This window comes from Psammomys obesus, unplaced genomic scaffold, assembly GCF_907164565.1.
Source record: "Psammomys obesus unplaced genomic scaffold, mPsaObe1.curated_primary_1811, whole genome shotgun sequence".
In the NCBI taxonomy this organism is placed as follows: Eukaryota; Metazoa; Chordata; class Mammalia; order Rodentia; family Muridae; genus Psammomys; species Psammomys obesus.
Genome location: NW_026593286.1, coordinates 329,551 through 344,412, shown reverse-complemented (window position 1 = coordinate 344,412; position 14,862 = coordinate 329,551). Strand labels below are relative to the sequence as shown.

At 44.2% G+C, this 14,862-nt stretch overlaps 1 protein-coding gene across 1 annotated transcript in view; it reads left to right on the top strand.

Moving 5' to 3' along the window:
- Nucleotides 1-14,862, top strand: part of Farp2 (FERM, ARH/RhoGEF and pleckstrin domain protein 2) — a 104,540-nt gene that overhangs the window by 77,589 nt on the left and 12,089 nt on the right. The window contains exons 14-18 of the mRNA XM_055616623.1: nucleotides 4,979-5,157; nucleotides 10,175-10,264; nucleotides 10,848-10,981; nucleotides 11,637-11,718; nucleotides 12,963-13,200. Of these exons, the coding sequence (XP_055472598.1) occupies nucleotides 4,979-5,157; nucleotides 10,175-10,264; nucleotides 10,848-10,981; nucleotides 11,637-11,718; nucleotides 12,963-13,200 (723 nt within the window). The remainder of the gene's footprint in view (nucleotides 1-4,978; nucleotides 5,158-10,174; nucleotides 10,265-10,847; nucleotides 10,982-11,636; nucleotides 11,719-12,962; nucleotides 13,201-14,862) is intronic.

The window sequence follows — 14,862 nt, the reverse complement described above, 5'->3', positions numbered from 1 at the left end:
GATCCCCAGTTTTTTGTTGGAATTTACTTGCTCATTCAGGTAATGAGTCTTACTGAAGTCCCACAAGTGGGCTTGTCTTGTCTTTGTTAGTTGTCAGTTTGTACAGCTCCAGCAACTGCTACTCTTTCTCTCAAGTGGAGCACACCTTCAGCCCACTCTCAGTTGCTTCATTCTGATTTCTTGACAGCCTGAAGGAATATCGAGCTACCTCAGTGGTTTTGTAGCTTTATCAGCTCCTCTTCGGGTTTCCTCTCCTTGTAAGATCCTAGTGAGCGAGTATGTGTAGTGAAGCTTAGAGCCACACGCCATCACAGTCACAGCACTGAGACGCTACGAGCCTGAGCCTGGACTGTGACATTCCAGGTTGACCTGGCAGTTGATAGTGGCTCCTGAGTCCTGGTAGTAGGTCTGGCATGCCTGCGAAGGGACAATGAGCAACCTGGGCTACTTTTTGAGGAGGCTGCTGGTGTCTGCTGTCCTGAGGGTGCTGTGAGGAGGAGCCAGGGGGCTGCTGGCTCTGAGGAGTTAGCCTGGGGGTCCCGAAACACTAGTACTATCTTAGCACTGCTGAACCTTCAAGCCAAGGTGACCACTGGGGAAGAGTGTCTTTGTCTTCCTTATTTCCTTATCAAGATAGGGAGGTGAACTATTAACCATTTCACTATCTTCCACTTGTTGTTAAACCACTTATTGTTACATAAAAGTAAATTGTGAACCAGTCCAATGGTAATGCCAGAAACAGTATCTGCTAACTCATCAAATACACTCACATTTAACTTTTTGCATTATGCAGTCAGTTCTGTGGGGATGTTTTTCTTTCTGAAATTAACAGTCTACTAGTCAAGTCACAGTTTCTCTTCCTTGTGTCTCTTATTCTCAGCCTTCAACTTGACCTTCAGTGTTGCTGGGTAGGATCTGAGATGTTCCTCTACTGTTAGGCAAATATGTTCAAGATTGTTTTATTAAAGCATTTTTAAAAGGAGAACCTTAAGGTATGAAATAAAAGTACACTTTCTTTTCCCTCTAAATGTGAAGTTCTTTTTCATCATCTTTCACCTCTAGTTAGATAACCAAAAACAATTTCTTGAAGGAAAACATGAAGGTAAGCACACAAGTGTATTATTGTATTTTAAATAACATTTCAAAAATTATCACATATTTTGAGAAGTTTTAAGAAATAGACCACCTGCCAGAAATGTTGACGGTTTGCAGTGTTAAGTGCCCTGTGAAGACAAGTTTGTGACTTGCAGCTCTGAGAGTGTTAAATGCCACCCCCACCTATAGCCCGTGCAGCACTGGGTGGGCAACTGGACCTTCTCGAAGACAGGCACAGCTCAGAGGGCCACAACTGCTCTTCATGCCTCTTCATTTCAAGGAACTCAGTCCTGTCCTCAGCTAAAAATTGATCCTTCGTGCTGCAGTAGGAGAGTTGAAGATTCTCTGAGAGTAGGCATATTCATCAAAAGCTGGGAATGAATGAGTTTTCCAGTAGGGTGGCTCAGGATAAGGCTTGTTCACTCTCTGGGCTGTTTGACAGAGGACCTTGTGTGTTTCTACAGATACTTAAGAGTGTCTCTTTAGTGAAATGTCGATTAAGGAAACAGATTCCTTAGCGCCTAAAACTTGATATATGGTACTTTAAGAGTTCTAGAGACAACCCTTTAGCTGTGCACTCATATATGCCCCTTACACCTGTAAGTCCAGTCCTGAGGAAATGGAAGCAGGAAGATCAAGGAGTTCTGAGGGCAGCCTGAGCTATATTATTGATCCTGTCTACAAAACAAACAATGTCTTAGTAAAGTTGAGAGGATTTTTAAAGGAAGAACTGCTAGCCCAGTTGTCTTTTAGGTCAAAGAACACTGAGTCAGAGAACCCCAGTGGCTCTGACTTCATGATTTGTCTGGAAAGCTCCCTGGCTAGCCACCCTTCAACATGCACACACACACTCTGCTATGTACAGTGGTGGCTCCAGAGACAGAACCATACTGTGCTAGAAGAGCGTAGAGAACATACCACAACCACATTTAGAAGATTACATGTTTACTGCCAATTACTTGATAAAATATCTCCCCAGAGTTTTTGGTGTAGTGATGGTGGTAGTGGTGTGTGTAAGTGTGCATGCATGTGTGTGTTTGGTGGAGGTCAAATTGAGGACCTTGTAAGTGCTAGATAAATATTTTTCCACTAAGTCCCAGACCCAGATTATTTAACATTATGATGGTTTGTGTTAGTGTAATTTCAAGAATGATTTTGAATTTTTTTCTCTTAACAGGTTTAACTGTAAAAAAAAAAATTTAATGGCACTTTGTACATTTAAGATTATGTGCTAAATTTTGAGATAACTTTTTATAAAATAGAAAATATCTACAGTGATAGTATTAAGTGGTGATTCTTAACCTCCATAGAACCAAACCCATCCCAAAATGGAGTCTCCCTTCTCTACAGAGTACTTACGAAAGGGCTGTTTGCTGGCAGTTTCATCTCCTGCCTTAATGGCTAGTTCCTTCACACTGGCTGTTCACTGACTCCCGACCTTAATGGCATCCTAGAAGTGCATCATTTGATGGTGCCTGAAGTACACTATTTCTGCATGTCGGCCCCTCCTGCTACTAAAAATTAATGTCGGAATTTGTGGCAACCCTTTAAAAGAGTTATTTATTTTTATTTTATGTTTGTGATCATTTTGCCTGCATGTATGTGTATTACATGCATGCTTGATGCCCACAGAGGTCAGAAGAGGGCATCAGATCCTCTGAAACTGGTGTTACAAATGGTTGTGAGCCACTATGTGAGTGCTAGGAACCAAACCTGGATCCACTGGAAGAGCAGCAAATGCTTTTCACCATCCTTCCATCAGAGCCATCCTTCCAGCCTTTTTTGTGGTAACCTTTTTTGGTTTGCCTGATTTGGTTTGGTTTGGATTTGTTCTATTTTTGGGTGGGGAGTGCTGTTTTGTTCAATTTCAATACAGGGCCTTGCTGTGTAGTGCAGCTGGCTTACAAAGTACTGAGATTACAGGCTGGGCTGTACTCTGTGTATTCTTTTGTATTCCAGAAACTTTTTGGTAACTGTCCACTAGAACTTGCTCTGGACTTATCTTCAAGTGTGATGAACAGTAGGAACATGGGTAAATTTTCATAATTGAATGTAAAACATCACAGCTGTTATATTTTTTAAACAGTTTAGTTGTGGAGTATAAGTTACTCATAGCTTCTGGAGTTTCTCTGAATTTTAATTTCATAAAAGGACCTCATTTTCCAATTCTAACTTACCAGTGACAAAGACTTTGGAGCATAAGCTTTAAATAGTACATCTTTGGGATGTAGTCAACACAGAAAATAATCTATGCTTCAGGGAAGCACAGAAAAGTCGGCTCTACCTTGATTCCTTCAAAAGAGACAAAGATTGAACATTTGGGTGGCAGGTTTAATTTTATATCATCAGTGTTATCTAGCATGTTTCTATTAAATGTGTAATAAAGCAAATTTTAATAAACTGGTTGTTAAACTTTTATATAGTAACATTGTCTAGGTTCTCTATGTCAATGAATGTTTTCTCCTGACTTAAAATATGACCTGTGAAATATTCGACAGCAGAATTCTATCAGAATGCTGTCAGAACATCAGCAGGCAAGGTCCTTGCAGATCTCTGACTTTGTCAATGTGAAAATAAGGACCTCCTCTGCTCCAGCATGCCACACCGGAAGCTGCCCTGCCCAGGCACTTGTGCTGGTCCAGGGAGTGGGGGCCTCATGCATTTAGGAGCTGTAAGTAAAGTAACCAAGGTTTGGTTGTATAAACTGGTCACTACAGAGGACTTCACTTGAGGACTCTAATCAACAGAGCCTGAGAATCTTCCCTTGAAAGCAGTCATGGTGGCGTGGGGAAGCCCAGTTGGTGGGGCTTCTTGGCAAACATGTTAAAAACTCAGGTACTTAATGAACATAGTTAGAAATGGTGGTAATTTCAGTGTTACTTTTCGCCTGGAAATGTAAACTTCCATCTTCAGTACTTTCTAAATAACATTTAAATTTCTCCTGTAAAACACCATTTAGAGCATAGTGCTGTCTGGCTGTGATCTGAGCATTAGGATATGTCAACAGCAGGATGTGGAATTACTACATAGTGATTTTGAGGCCAACCTGGCTGAGACCCTGTCTCCAACAAAAATACTATTTTTAATGTATCTTTAAAATTTAATAATCAGAAATTATGGAATCTTTCTTGCTTGTTTCCCTTCCTTCCTTCCTTCCTTCCTTCCTTCCTTCCTTCCTTCCTTCCTTCCTTTCTTCCTTTCTCTTTCTCTCTCTCTCTCTCTCTCTCTCTCTCTCTCTCTGACAGAATGTTACTTTGTATCCCAGGCTAGTCTTAAATCCATGAGCCTCTGCCTCAGCCTTCTATAGAAACTTCATTATTATAAACTGCCAGATGAATTATGCTTCATCATTAGCCTCCTAGGAAATAGGCTAAAAATTCTAATCTATTCAAAAGCAAATGCTATTTTAATAAGGAAAGTTAAAAAGTAGTTACTTATTTTGGTATGAAAGACCAACAGAAAAAAATTACACATTAGTAAAGAGTTCAGCAACTAGAAGACAGAATTGTGAAATGAATGACTTTATGTAACCTAGCTTTTTAATAAATCATTAGTAAGATGGGCCTAGAATTAGGTGGGCAGCCTGGTGATGGCATGGGTCCCTGACATCGACTTCCCAATACTGTGGGGCTTTGTTTTCCTCATAGCTTACTCCTCTGGAGCACAAAGAAGCCCCTGAGATACAACCCAGGCCATGAGGTCGCTTGGTCTCTGATACAGGACAGCTAGTGTTTTCTTTGGTGTCGTGTCTAGGGCTTGTGTGACAGACCACACACATTTTCCACAAAAGCGAATTGCAGCATGAGCTTCCTAGTCTAGTGCGAAGGAGGCTGACCTCACTGCTGTTCTCATTTTTGCTCCACCCTACTTCATTCATTTCTAGGCTTTTCTGTGGATAGTCCTCAGCCTTCTCCTTCCAGCCTGAAGAGCCAACTGAGCCTGAGCCCTGAGCTTCAGGCCTCTCTGAGCACAACTGAGCAGGGATCAGCCCCTGCTCTAAGCCCTGTCCTCAGTGGTGCTGGCACAGCCAGGATGGACAACCAGGAAGAGCAGAAACACAAGGTGGGCCACTTTTGAGACTGACGGTGCTGCTGGGGCCAGGTTTGCAAACCCTAACTGGGGAGCCCCAGGGTGGGCAGGAAAAGACTCTGCTCACACCCCATAAACCTGGTAGAGACCATCAGTAAATGCCTGTCTGAGATACTTCAGGCAGTCTTAGAACTCAAGGCTCCATTGTTCACATACACACACTTGTTGTGTAACAGATGGTTTGGGCACCTATGGGTTCTAAGCGTTAGGCTGGACCCTGAAGGTAGGTGGGAAAGGGACAGGCCATTGCCTGCAGAGCCTCACTGCCTCTCTTTGTTTTCCCTCTCTCCTCGCTTACAGCTTGGAGATATGGTTGCAAAAGGAAGGTTGTTTGGGGCTCAGGAGGATCTTGAGTGGGACTTCAGAGGTGAGAAGGGAACCTGGCCAACATTAGAGGTAGTGGTAGCTGAAGCAGAAGGTCCTGGGCTTCATGGCAGGACATAGGGTTGATGGCAGAAGGTTATCAGTGCACTTTTAGGTCTCCGCAGTGAGGGCACATTTTGAATATGCAGTAGAGAATGACCAAGCAGGTCCAACTTACTCATAGGTGCCAGGGGCAACCAGTTTGCCTTAAGATAGCCAACCTGGGGTTACAGCTTTGCAGGCAATCAAACAAGAAAGGTTTGGGAAGAGAGTGGACCTCACTATTAGAACCAGAAAGCCAGTAGTGTGATCTCTTAGGAGATCACAACAGGATGAAGTAGGGGATTTGAGCATCAGCCAGGTGGGTAATAGGGGCTGAGTAGGTGGGACCTGTCTCAGGTACTATGACAGAAAAGTGCTATTCTTTTTTGGTGTTTCAAGACATGGTTTGTATGTGTAGTCCTAGCTGTTCTAGAGCTTCCTCTGCAGTTCCAGGCTGGCATCAAACTCAGAGATCCCACCTGCCTTACTTCCTGAGTACTGGGTTTAAAGGTGTGTGCCACCACTGCCCAGCTCTGAAAAGTGCTGTTCTTATAGTGCCTAAGCTTCCTGTCTGTATTTGCTATCTGTAACTATACAGAGACACCTGACAGATCAAATTTATGAAGTTGCAAATTGTATTTTGTCTCACAATGTTGGTGGTTTTAGCCCATGGCCTGATGCTCTGCTATTTGGGCCATAGAGCAACACATATCTTGATGGGAGGAGCTTGTGATGGAACAGAACCATTTATTTCATGGCCAGGGCCTGAAAGACAAAAGGGAATGCAGACCCATTAATCCCTTTGAGGACACACCTGCCCCCAATGTCCCAATGTGGGTCTTACTTCCTGGAGTTCACCCCCTTTCCATAGTGCTGAGTTGGACTTTTACATGTAGACATTTCAGGGACAGTCCAAATCCAAAGTATAGCAATATTTTAGCCTGAATTACCCAGAGGAAAGCAGGGCCTATGGGACATTTGAGGCCCCTCAGCAGGTAGGACAGGACCCATTTCCACAAGGTGTGATGCAGGAAACTCCTTTCTCTGTGCCCAGGGATCCTGTAGGACCCCCATCTTGTCTGGGAGCAGTCCTTTGAACCAGAAGAGGGGGAGACAGTTAAAAGGCAGCTATTCTGGAGGCATGCAGGCAAGACCTTCCTAAACCCTCTGGGGAAAGACCACCTTTAGCCTTCACAGAGACATGCTTTCCAGGAGGTGATAGCTGCTTTACCACTGAGAGAGATTTGCATCAGCCCTTTGGTATTCAGCTCTGGTCTGGACAGCCCTGCATAGCTAGTCTACCTAATAAAGCCAGAATCAAGCATGGGTAAGTGTGGCAGTACAGACAGTCCAATCTCTCACAGGCCTGCCAGAGTCACTGAGCAAAGTCTGGTTTTGAGTCAAAAATAGAGTAGCTTTCCTCCAGAATCTCTCCTCTTCTGATACTATAAACTGAAGCCACTGATGACTCTCCTGGAGGATCTGGACAATGTATGTTCCAATTTGTTGTACATATGGGCATGAGTTAAAGATGGAATACCCCCATCCATTCCTAGGCCTGCTCAAGTTTTTATCTAGCTGCTCAGCTGTGTGGAAAAATAAGGAATGCATGGCCCTGCAAGCCTGCTGCTGGGAGGAGGGACCAGCCTGTTTCCCTTGGTTGCACTGTTTTGTACTTTATGCAATATTTTTATTGTATTTTATGTAAGTGAGTATGTTGACTGCATATGTGTATATGTACCACATATGTGCAGTGACTACAAAGGCAAGAAGAGAGCATCAAATCCCCTGGAAATGGAATTACATTGTTTGTGAGCCACCATGTTGGTGCTGGGAATTGAACCCTAGTCCTTTGGAATAACCACCAGTGTTTTAATAACTGAGCCATTTCTCCAGCCCCACTTCCTGCAGTCTTTTTATTCCTTTGTAATAGTGGTTGGTGAAAGCAACAATATTCATAAGGTAGGATTGCCAAACGATGGTCGAAGTATTTTTCTTTGTATGGGTCTTGGAGACGGTAATATCCTGGTGAGAGGTGGCAAAAACAAGCAGAGGTGCTATCTCCCCTAGGCTGCCCCCTCACCATCCTTCTATCCCTGACCAGCATGTCAGCTCGCTTGGGTTTGATTTGGTAATTTTGAAAGTACAGTGGCAGAGCAGTTAGTGCCGTGTCACTACCAGTGGCACCTGGAAAGATCGTTCTCACTGATGCTGTTGGATGGTGCTTTGGCTCGTTTTCTGTCACATGGGTGAAGAGTGGGACTCTGGGGACCTGTATCCATAGCACATAGAATTAAGATGTGCTTTTGGGCCTCAGACAGAATTGCAGTTAGTAGGCCATCTCCCTCGAACTGGTGCTTTTTCTAGGCCAAGGTCAGTAGTGAGCAAAGTGAGCATCAAGAACCTCTGTCCTGAGTGCAAGGCTGAGTCACCACACCATAGATGTGAGAGTCTTTAGGCCAGCTCTCACTGCTGGAAGTTTATGACATACAAATGTCAAGCCAGGGGATGTAAGACTTTCCTTAAAGATGTCATTGGGTTTGAATTTTTTTTTTTAATGTTTCATGGCACAGAATACAATAAAATGTGAAAGGTTAGCAAAGTGAGTTGCTCTGCTGGGGAAAGGGCCACACTCCAGGAACAACATGAAGAGATCAAGAGGTAGAAGCAGGGACCAGGGCTTATCATATTGCTGCCAGTCGTTTGAGAAGAGCTGATAGGTTTTATACATAGCTTCTGGGGAGAGGATGGCAGCACTGGGCTCTTGGAGGACATTGGTACATCTTTCTTATGGTAGAGGGTACTACCTTTGCAGCCACTATTCTGTGGGCTCCAAGAGAAACACACCTCATTACTCCTTTATTCTAGAGACTGTGGGAGAGAATGGCAGCCTGTCTTGAACTAAATCAAGGCCACAGAAGAGAAGATACAGTCCCTAAACATGGGCCTCCAGTGGGATGCCCTTGGCCACTTTTCCTTATATGGCCCATGAAGCGTATGCAACTGAGTTTGCATATTTTGGTGCCAACTCAGTCTCTCTTCTTCCTCCCAGAACTACCTCAGCCTTTTCACCAGCTGATATGTCCCTTGGCTTAGGCCAGAATTTGTTGCAGTCCTTCTTGCTGCCTCTGTCCGTCACACAGCACATTCACACAGGTACCATCTCGTTGGACTTGTAAAGAGGCCTCTTGAGACTCCTGTCTGCCCCTCCAGTTGTGCTGGTTTCCTGCATACAAGCATGTCACAGTGCATTCACTCCAGAGCACCAGAGGGCCCTTTACTATCTCACATCACTTTCTGTTCCTTGACTGTCACCTTTTTGCTGGCCCATTCTGTCTACTCCAAGTGAGTTTGTGACCTGACCATATGCTTCCTGGCCTTCAGCCTTTTCCACTTTGTACTCCCCACGACTGTGTTCTGCCAGGGTTTGCATCCATTCTCTGACTTGGAGTGTTGCACTTGTACACTACACAGACGCCCTGATGAAGATTCACAAACCTCTCAGACAGATCCACCTCAGGTCTTATGCTAGCATGCATAAGGGAGGCTGCTGACAGCCAAGCCTGGAGTTGGATTGGGGTCTGTTTCCACATTCAGGAAGTGTATCAGCTAGCGCAGCACTGTCATAGGCACACTCAGAATATATACTGGTAGGTTTTTTTTTTAATTTTTTGTTTCTTGATTTGTTGATATGGGTAGTGGTGGTTTTTGTTGTTGTTTTAATGAGGTAAGTTTAATTCTTTTTTAATTTTCAATTTTATTTTTTATATTGAGTATTTCTAGCCCAAGTTCAATTTTTTAATCATATAAATACATGTTTTTATTTATTTTTATGTTTATGGGTATTTTATCTGCATGGATATATGTGTGCCATGTGCATGTAATACCCACAGAAGCTGTCAGATTCTCCTAGGACTGGAGTCATAGGTTGTTGTGGGCTACCATTTGGGTGCTGGGATTTGAACCTGAGTCCTCTGGAAGAGCAGCCAGGGCTCTTAACCACTGAGCCATCTCTCCAGCCCTTAATCATATGCATACATGTTTAAACATACCCTCATTGTTTTATGTCTGTTAACCAGCTTCAGCAATGGCAGTGATAAGAGGAACATAACTTCATTACAAAACTAATAAGTCTCAGTTATATTTACATACACTAACATTTGAATAGCTATCATTTTCTATAAATAATAACATATTTTAAGGGGAGATATTGAGAAAAATAAATCTCCAGGCTGGAGAGACCGCTACGCAGTTAAGAGCATTTGTTGCTCTTGCAGAGGACTCAGATTCAGTTCCCAGCACCTACATCAGGTGGTTCACAACCACTTGTAACTGAAATCTAGTGACCTCTCCTTGCCTCTGCAGGTACTTGTACACATGCAGTACACAAACATACATTCAGGCATACCGTATCCTAATAAAATGAATCTTTCTTTTACAGTCAATCCCTTTAGGAATTTTGACAGGATTTTCCAAAAATGCTGTAAGCTTGAGCAGAACATGTTATAAACCTCAGGCTCTCCCTGAATGTGAAAGGGCAACATGTCCCCAGAAATACACTTATGGTTCTCTCTGCCTCTTTCAGCACATGCCAGAAGATGAGGCCTATTTCATTGCCAAGGAGATCCTTGCTACAGAACGAACATATCTGAAGGATTTAGAAGTTATTACTGTGGTATGAAAACTTAGCCCTTTATCTCTTTTATTTTCTTAATATGTTTTGGATATACACACAGATGCTCCATCCTGAAAAATATATTTGACAATCTTGAGACCTAGTTATGTAAATTCTATTGAGTGTATTTGCTTTACAGCATGATGCCTGAGTCATGTTAAAACGCTGATGTCTTTCCAGGCAGTGATGGTGTATACCTTTAATTCCAGCGCTCAGGAGGCAGAGGGAGGCAGTTCAAGGGCAGCCTGGTCTATAGAGTGAGTCCAGGACATCCAGGGCTACACAGACAAGCCCTGTCTGCAAAAACAAGAACAAACAAAACAAAAAGGAATGCTGATGTCTTGTCTTATGAAGCTGTAAAGCTTAAAATATCCATCTGAAAACTTTGACCTAGAATTGTTTTGTTTATATTTGAAAACTATACAGTCAACAAAGAGAATACTTGGAACACTTATTTATAAAGCTGTCTTTAAAAACTGGAGGAACTTTGCTTGGTAAGATGAGGTCACAAGCCCTCAGGGGCCTGGCCTTTTAGTCCCCAGCTGAGCCTCTCATCATACCAAACCCCCCCCCCCCCCCGTAGTGGTTTCGAAGTATGGTGGTCAAGGAGGATGCCATGCCTGCAACCCTGATGACCCTGCTTTTCTCCAACATCGATCCAGTCTACGAGTTCCACAGAGGCTTCCTGCACGAGGTGGAGCAGAGGCTGGCACTCTGGTAAAAATGGTGTGCCTGGTGGTAGTGCTTGTTTGACCCCCTCCACAGGAAACTGAAATGTCCAAATGGATGGCTCCCATTTCCTAGACCTCTGCTGCACACTCTGGTGGCACCTTGGGTGGGATGTCTATACATGCAGTCTCCGAGTTCTGAACTCTCCTTGGGTAGCCCCTTCCTTTGACACTGCCACTTGATGCAGGAAATCCCCATCTTCAGAAACTAATTCAGAACAACCATTATTTTATTGACATGTACTGCAGATCTCTATTGGGCCAGACAGAATAAACTTTAATAACAACAAATTCGTTTATCCTATTCCAGAAAAGAGAATAGGAGCAAGTTTTATAAAAAATAATCAGTTTTCACCTGGTTACCATCATATTTAATTGTTGCTGTCTGTTTAAATTTTTTCCATCTCAGAACACCTCATCATTCATGGCTGTGACAGCTAGGTATAGTATAATGACACATGCCGATGATTCCAGCTCTAGGTAGACAGAGACAGGAGAACCACATGTGGGGCCAACTTCAACTACATATTCAAACCCCATCTCAAAAAAATGGCTATGATTACAGCAACCTTTTACCATAAAATCATGGTATTTCCCATAAGCTTTCATGGGATTTATAAACCTTCTTGTTCCTCTAAATGCAGGGAAGGACCCCCCAGTACCCACTTAAAAGATGATCATCAACGGATTGGGGACATTCTCCTCAGGAATATGTGTCAGTTAAAGGTAAGACAGGCCTAGCTTAAAGTTGTGCATGTGAACAAGACAGGCTACTCCAGACCTAGAGTGAAGCTTTGAGTGAAAGCACGTCTGTGTTCTCATAACAGTGTTCCCCTCACAGCAGCATTCCCAAGAACAGGTTCCTCTTCCCCTCCCTGCAGCTGGGTGATCAGAAGAGGGTGATCAAGGACAGCACAGCGTGTGCCTCAACTCTCCACTCGGCACAGGACTCTGAAGAGTAAAATTCTTTTCAAAACTGTCCCCTGAACAAGGTTCTACATTTAATCTCTGCATTGTCTCAACAGTATCCCAATAAAAACATAGCCCACCTCAGGGGTTCCTGGGAGGGATTTCCTTCAGAGTGGGACTCTCAGAGCATGATTCCCCTAAGAGACTTATGCTCACAAGAGAGTCTCTTCATCATAGAGGTCTTCTTAGAGGAGGTTCCCTCAGAGCTGCCTCTTTCCCATAGGTTCCTAACCCCCAGGACAGGGTCCTATAAACTGGGCTCCCATCAAAACAGCCACCCTCAGAGCAACATTCCTTCTAGAGCCGTGATCTTCAGAACACATTTTCAGCATAGCATTACTCTCAAACAGGATTGCCCTCAAATCATGCTTTTATCCAGTACAGAACTCTCTTCAGAACCCAATGGCTGAAACAAAATCCCCTGCTTGCTTTGTTACCTTTACAGCAGGGTACCCCTCAGCCTAGGAATCCCTTCAGAATATCATCTTTTCAGGACAGAATTTCCCAAAACATAGTTCCCTTGTCTCTCCAATAACCGAGTCGGCACTGCACCAGGGCAGGGCTCAACTGCAGGTTATCTCTTGCCCAGAGCTCAGTGTGCCCATAAGATGAGCTCTAGTTCTCCTAGCCTCTGAGGTTGGTTCTTTATCCATAAATTGAGTAAAGGCTTGTGGCCCTCAAGCACATAAGACTGCTGGGAAGGACCATTCAGCAGTGGCTGTGTGAGGACCAGCTGTGAAGGAGCCCTGACCCCTGGGAATGGACTGCGGTACACTCCGGGGTAGATTCTTAGACAGGAAAAGATGGAATTCTGTGGAAACAGATGTTCTGGCTTGTACATACCACACTCTTCATCCCTGTTGTGCCCTGTCAGCATTCCCAGCTATTATGAGAAGTACACCCTGGGGATTCTGCCCAGGCAGGCGAGCTGTTTCTCACTGACACTCCACTCCACTCCCAGCATGTCTTTACCTACACATTCGCCTTTTGTGCCTCATTAGGAGTTTACTAGCTACTTCCAGAGACATGATGAGGTCCTAACAGAACTGGAAAAGGCCACAAAACAGTATAAAAAGCTGGAGGCAGTCTACAAGGAGTTCGAGCTCCAGAAGGTCTGCTACCTGCCTCTCAACACGTTCCTGGTGAAGCCCGTCCAGAGGCTTGTGCACTACCGTCTGCTGCTGAGCCGGCTGTGCAGATACTACACACCCGGGCATGGGGACTATGCTGACTGCCACGGTGAGAGTGTGCGCTGAGGGTTCAGTGGCAGGAAAGTAGGAGTGGGAAGCATAGACTACACTGGCTTTACCCCAGAAGGGCTGACAACCCCAATGGTCAGAACTGGCTTCTGGCCTTTCCCTCTTCTCAGCTGCGACAGGGAAGTGGGCTCCAGGCTACACTGGTTCAGGAGCTGTCTTTGTATTTCTGAGGCTTTCTCAGCCCTTGATTACCTTACATGGAGTGGGGTACTGTGATCAAGATGGTCTCCTGCTGTCAGGATCACTTAAATATGCCCCAAGGGCACTGGGACATGGGGAGTCGCTTAGAATGACCCATTTCTTATGGTTGTTTCTGTCCTGGAAGTCTTGACTCTAAAACCTACCAAACATTTGAGCCAAATGGCCTATTAGAAGTTTCTGACATACATGAACTCTTTTTTTTATTATTTGTTAAAGGGACAAAAGAATAAAATCTAAATCTTGTTAGCCAGGTAAGGTGGCACACACTTGTAATCCCAGCATTCTGGGAGGGAGAGGAAGGTGGATTTCTGTGAGTTCAAGGGCAGGCTGGTCTACAGAGCAAGTCCAGGACAGGCAAGGATACACAGAGAAACACTGTCTTGAAAAAAAAATCTAAGTCTTGCTCACTTAAAAATAGAATTTTTGGTTTCTGTCTTTAAGTCATTGAAATTGTCATTGAAAATATAATTCACAGCTGGGCATGGTGGTGCACGTCTTTAATTCCAGCACTTGGGAAGCAGATCTCTGAATTCAAGGCCAGCCTGGTCTGCAAAACAAGTCCAAGACTGCCAGAGCCACACACAGAGAAACCCTGTCTTGTAAAACCAATGTGGGTGTATATAGCTGGGAGCGGTGGCCCATGGGTGTCATCCTAGGTAGCTGCTTGGGAGGCTGAGGCAGGAGGATCACTGGAATCCCCGGAAGCTGGAGTCTCAGGTGGTTGTGAGCTGCCATGTGAGTGCTGGAAATTAAACCTGGGTCCACTGAACCATCTGTCCAGTCCCCAGGCTAGCAGAAGCAGAACCAAGGCACATGCTCACGTTCTACCGATTAGCTACCGTGGCTCACATTCATACTGTAGTAACATTGCCCAGGTTCTTCCTAATGTTTTCAATGTTGTGCACATATCATTTGAAGAAGAATTGTCTTATGGTTTGTCAAAGATGGTGATTTCTGTGTGTGCTCTCCTCTTAATTTGCTTTTACCTCTAAAAGCTACAAGCACCCTGTAGAAACAGTGCTGTCCTGGACTCCATGAACCCTGTCAGGATGGGACCGAGAATACTTGGGCATTGGTCGGGCTGGAGACTTTGTCAGGTTGCTGATGGAGGGGGATCATAAGTGAGAGACACTGTGGCCAGGCAGGAAGAGGGTCCTGATACAAATGGGAACAGGGAGCTAGAGAGATGATTCAGTGGTTTAGAACATTTGCTGCTCTTGCAGAGGACGCAAGTTTGGCTCCCAGCATCCATGTTTAGGTGGCTCGCATCTTTAAAACCAGCTCCAGGGGATCCAGTGCCCTCATCTACACTCGAGCATTTCTGCACTTAGATGTGCCCATAATCACATACAACCACACAAACACACACAAATACACAGAAATAGATGTGTGTGATATATATATATATATATATATATATATATATATATATATATATATA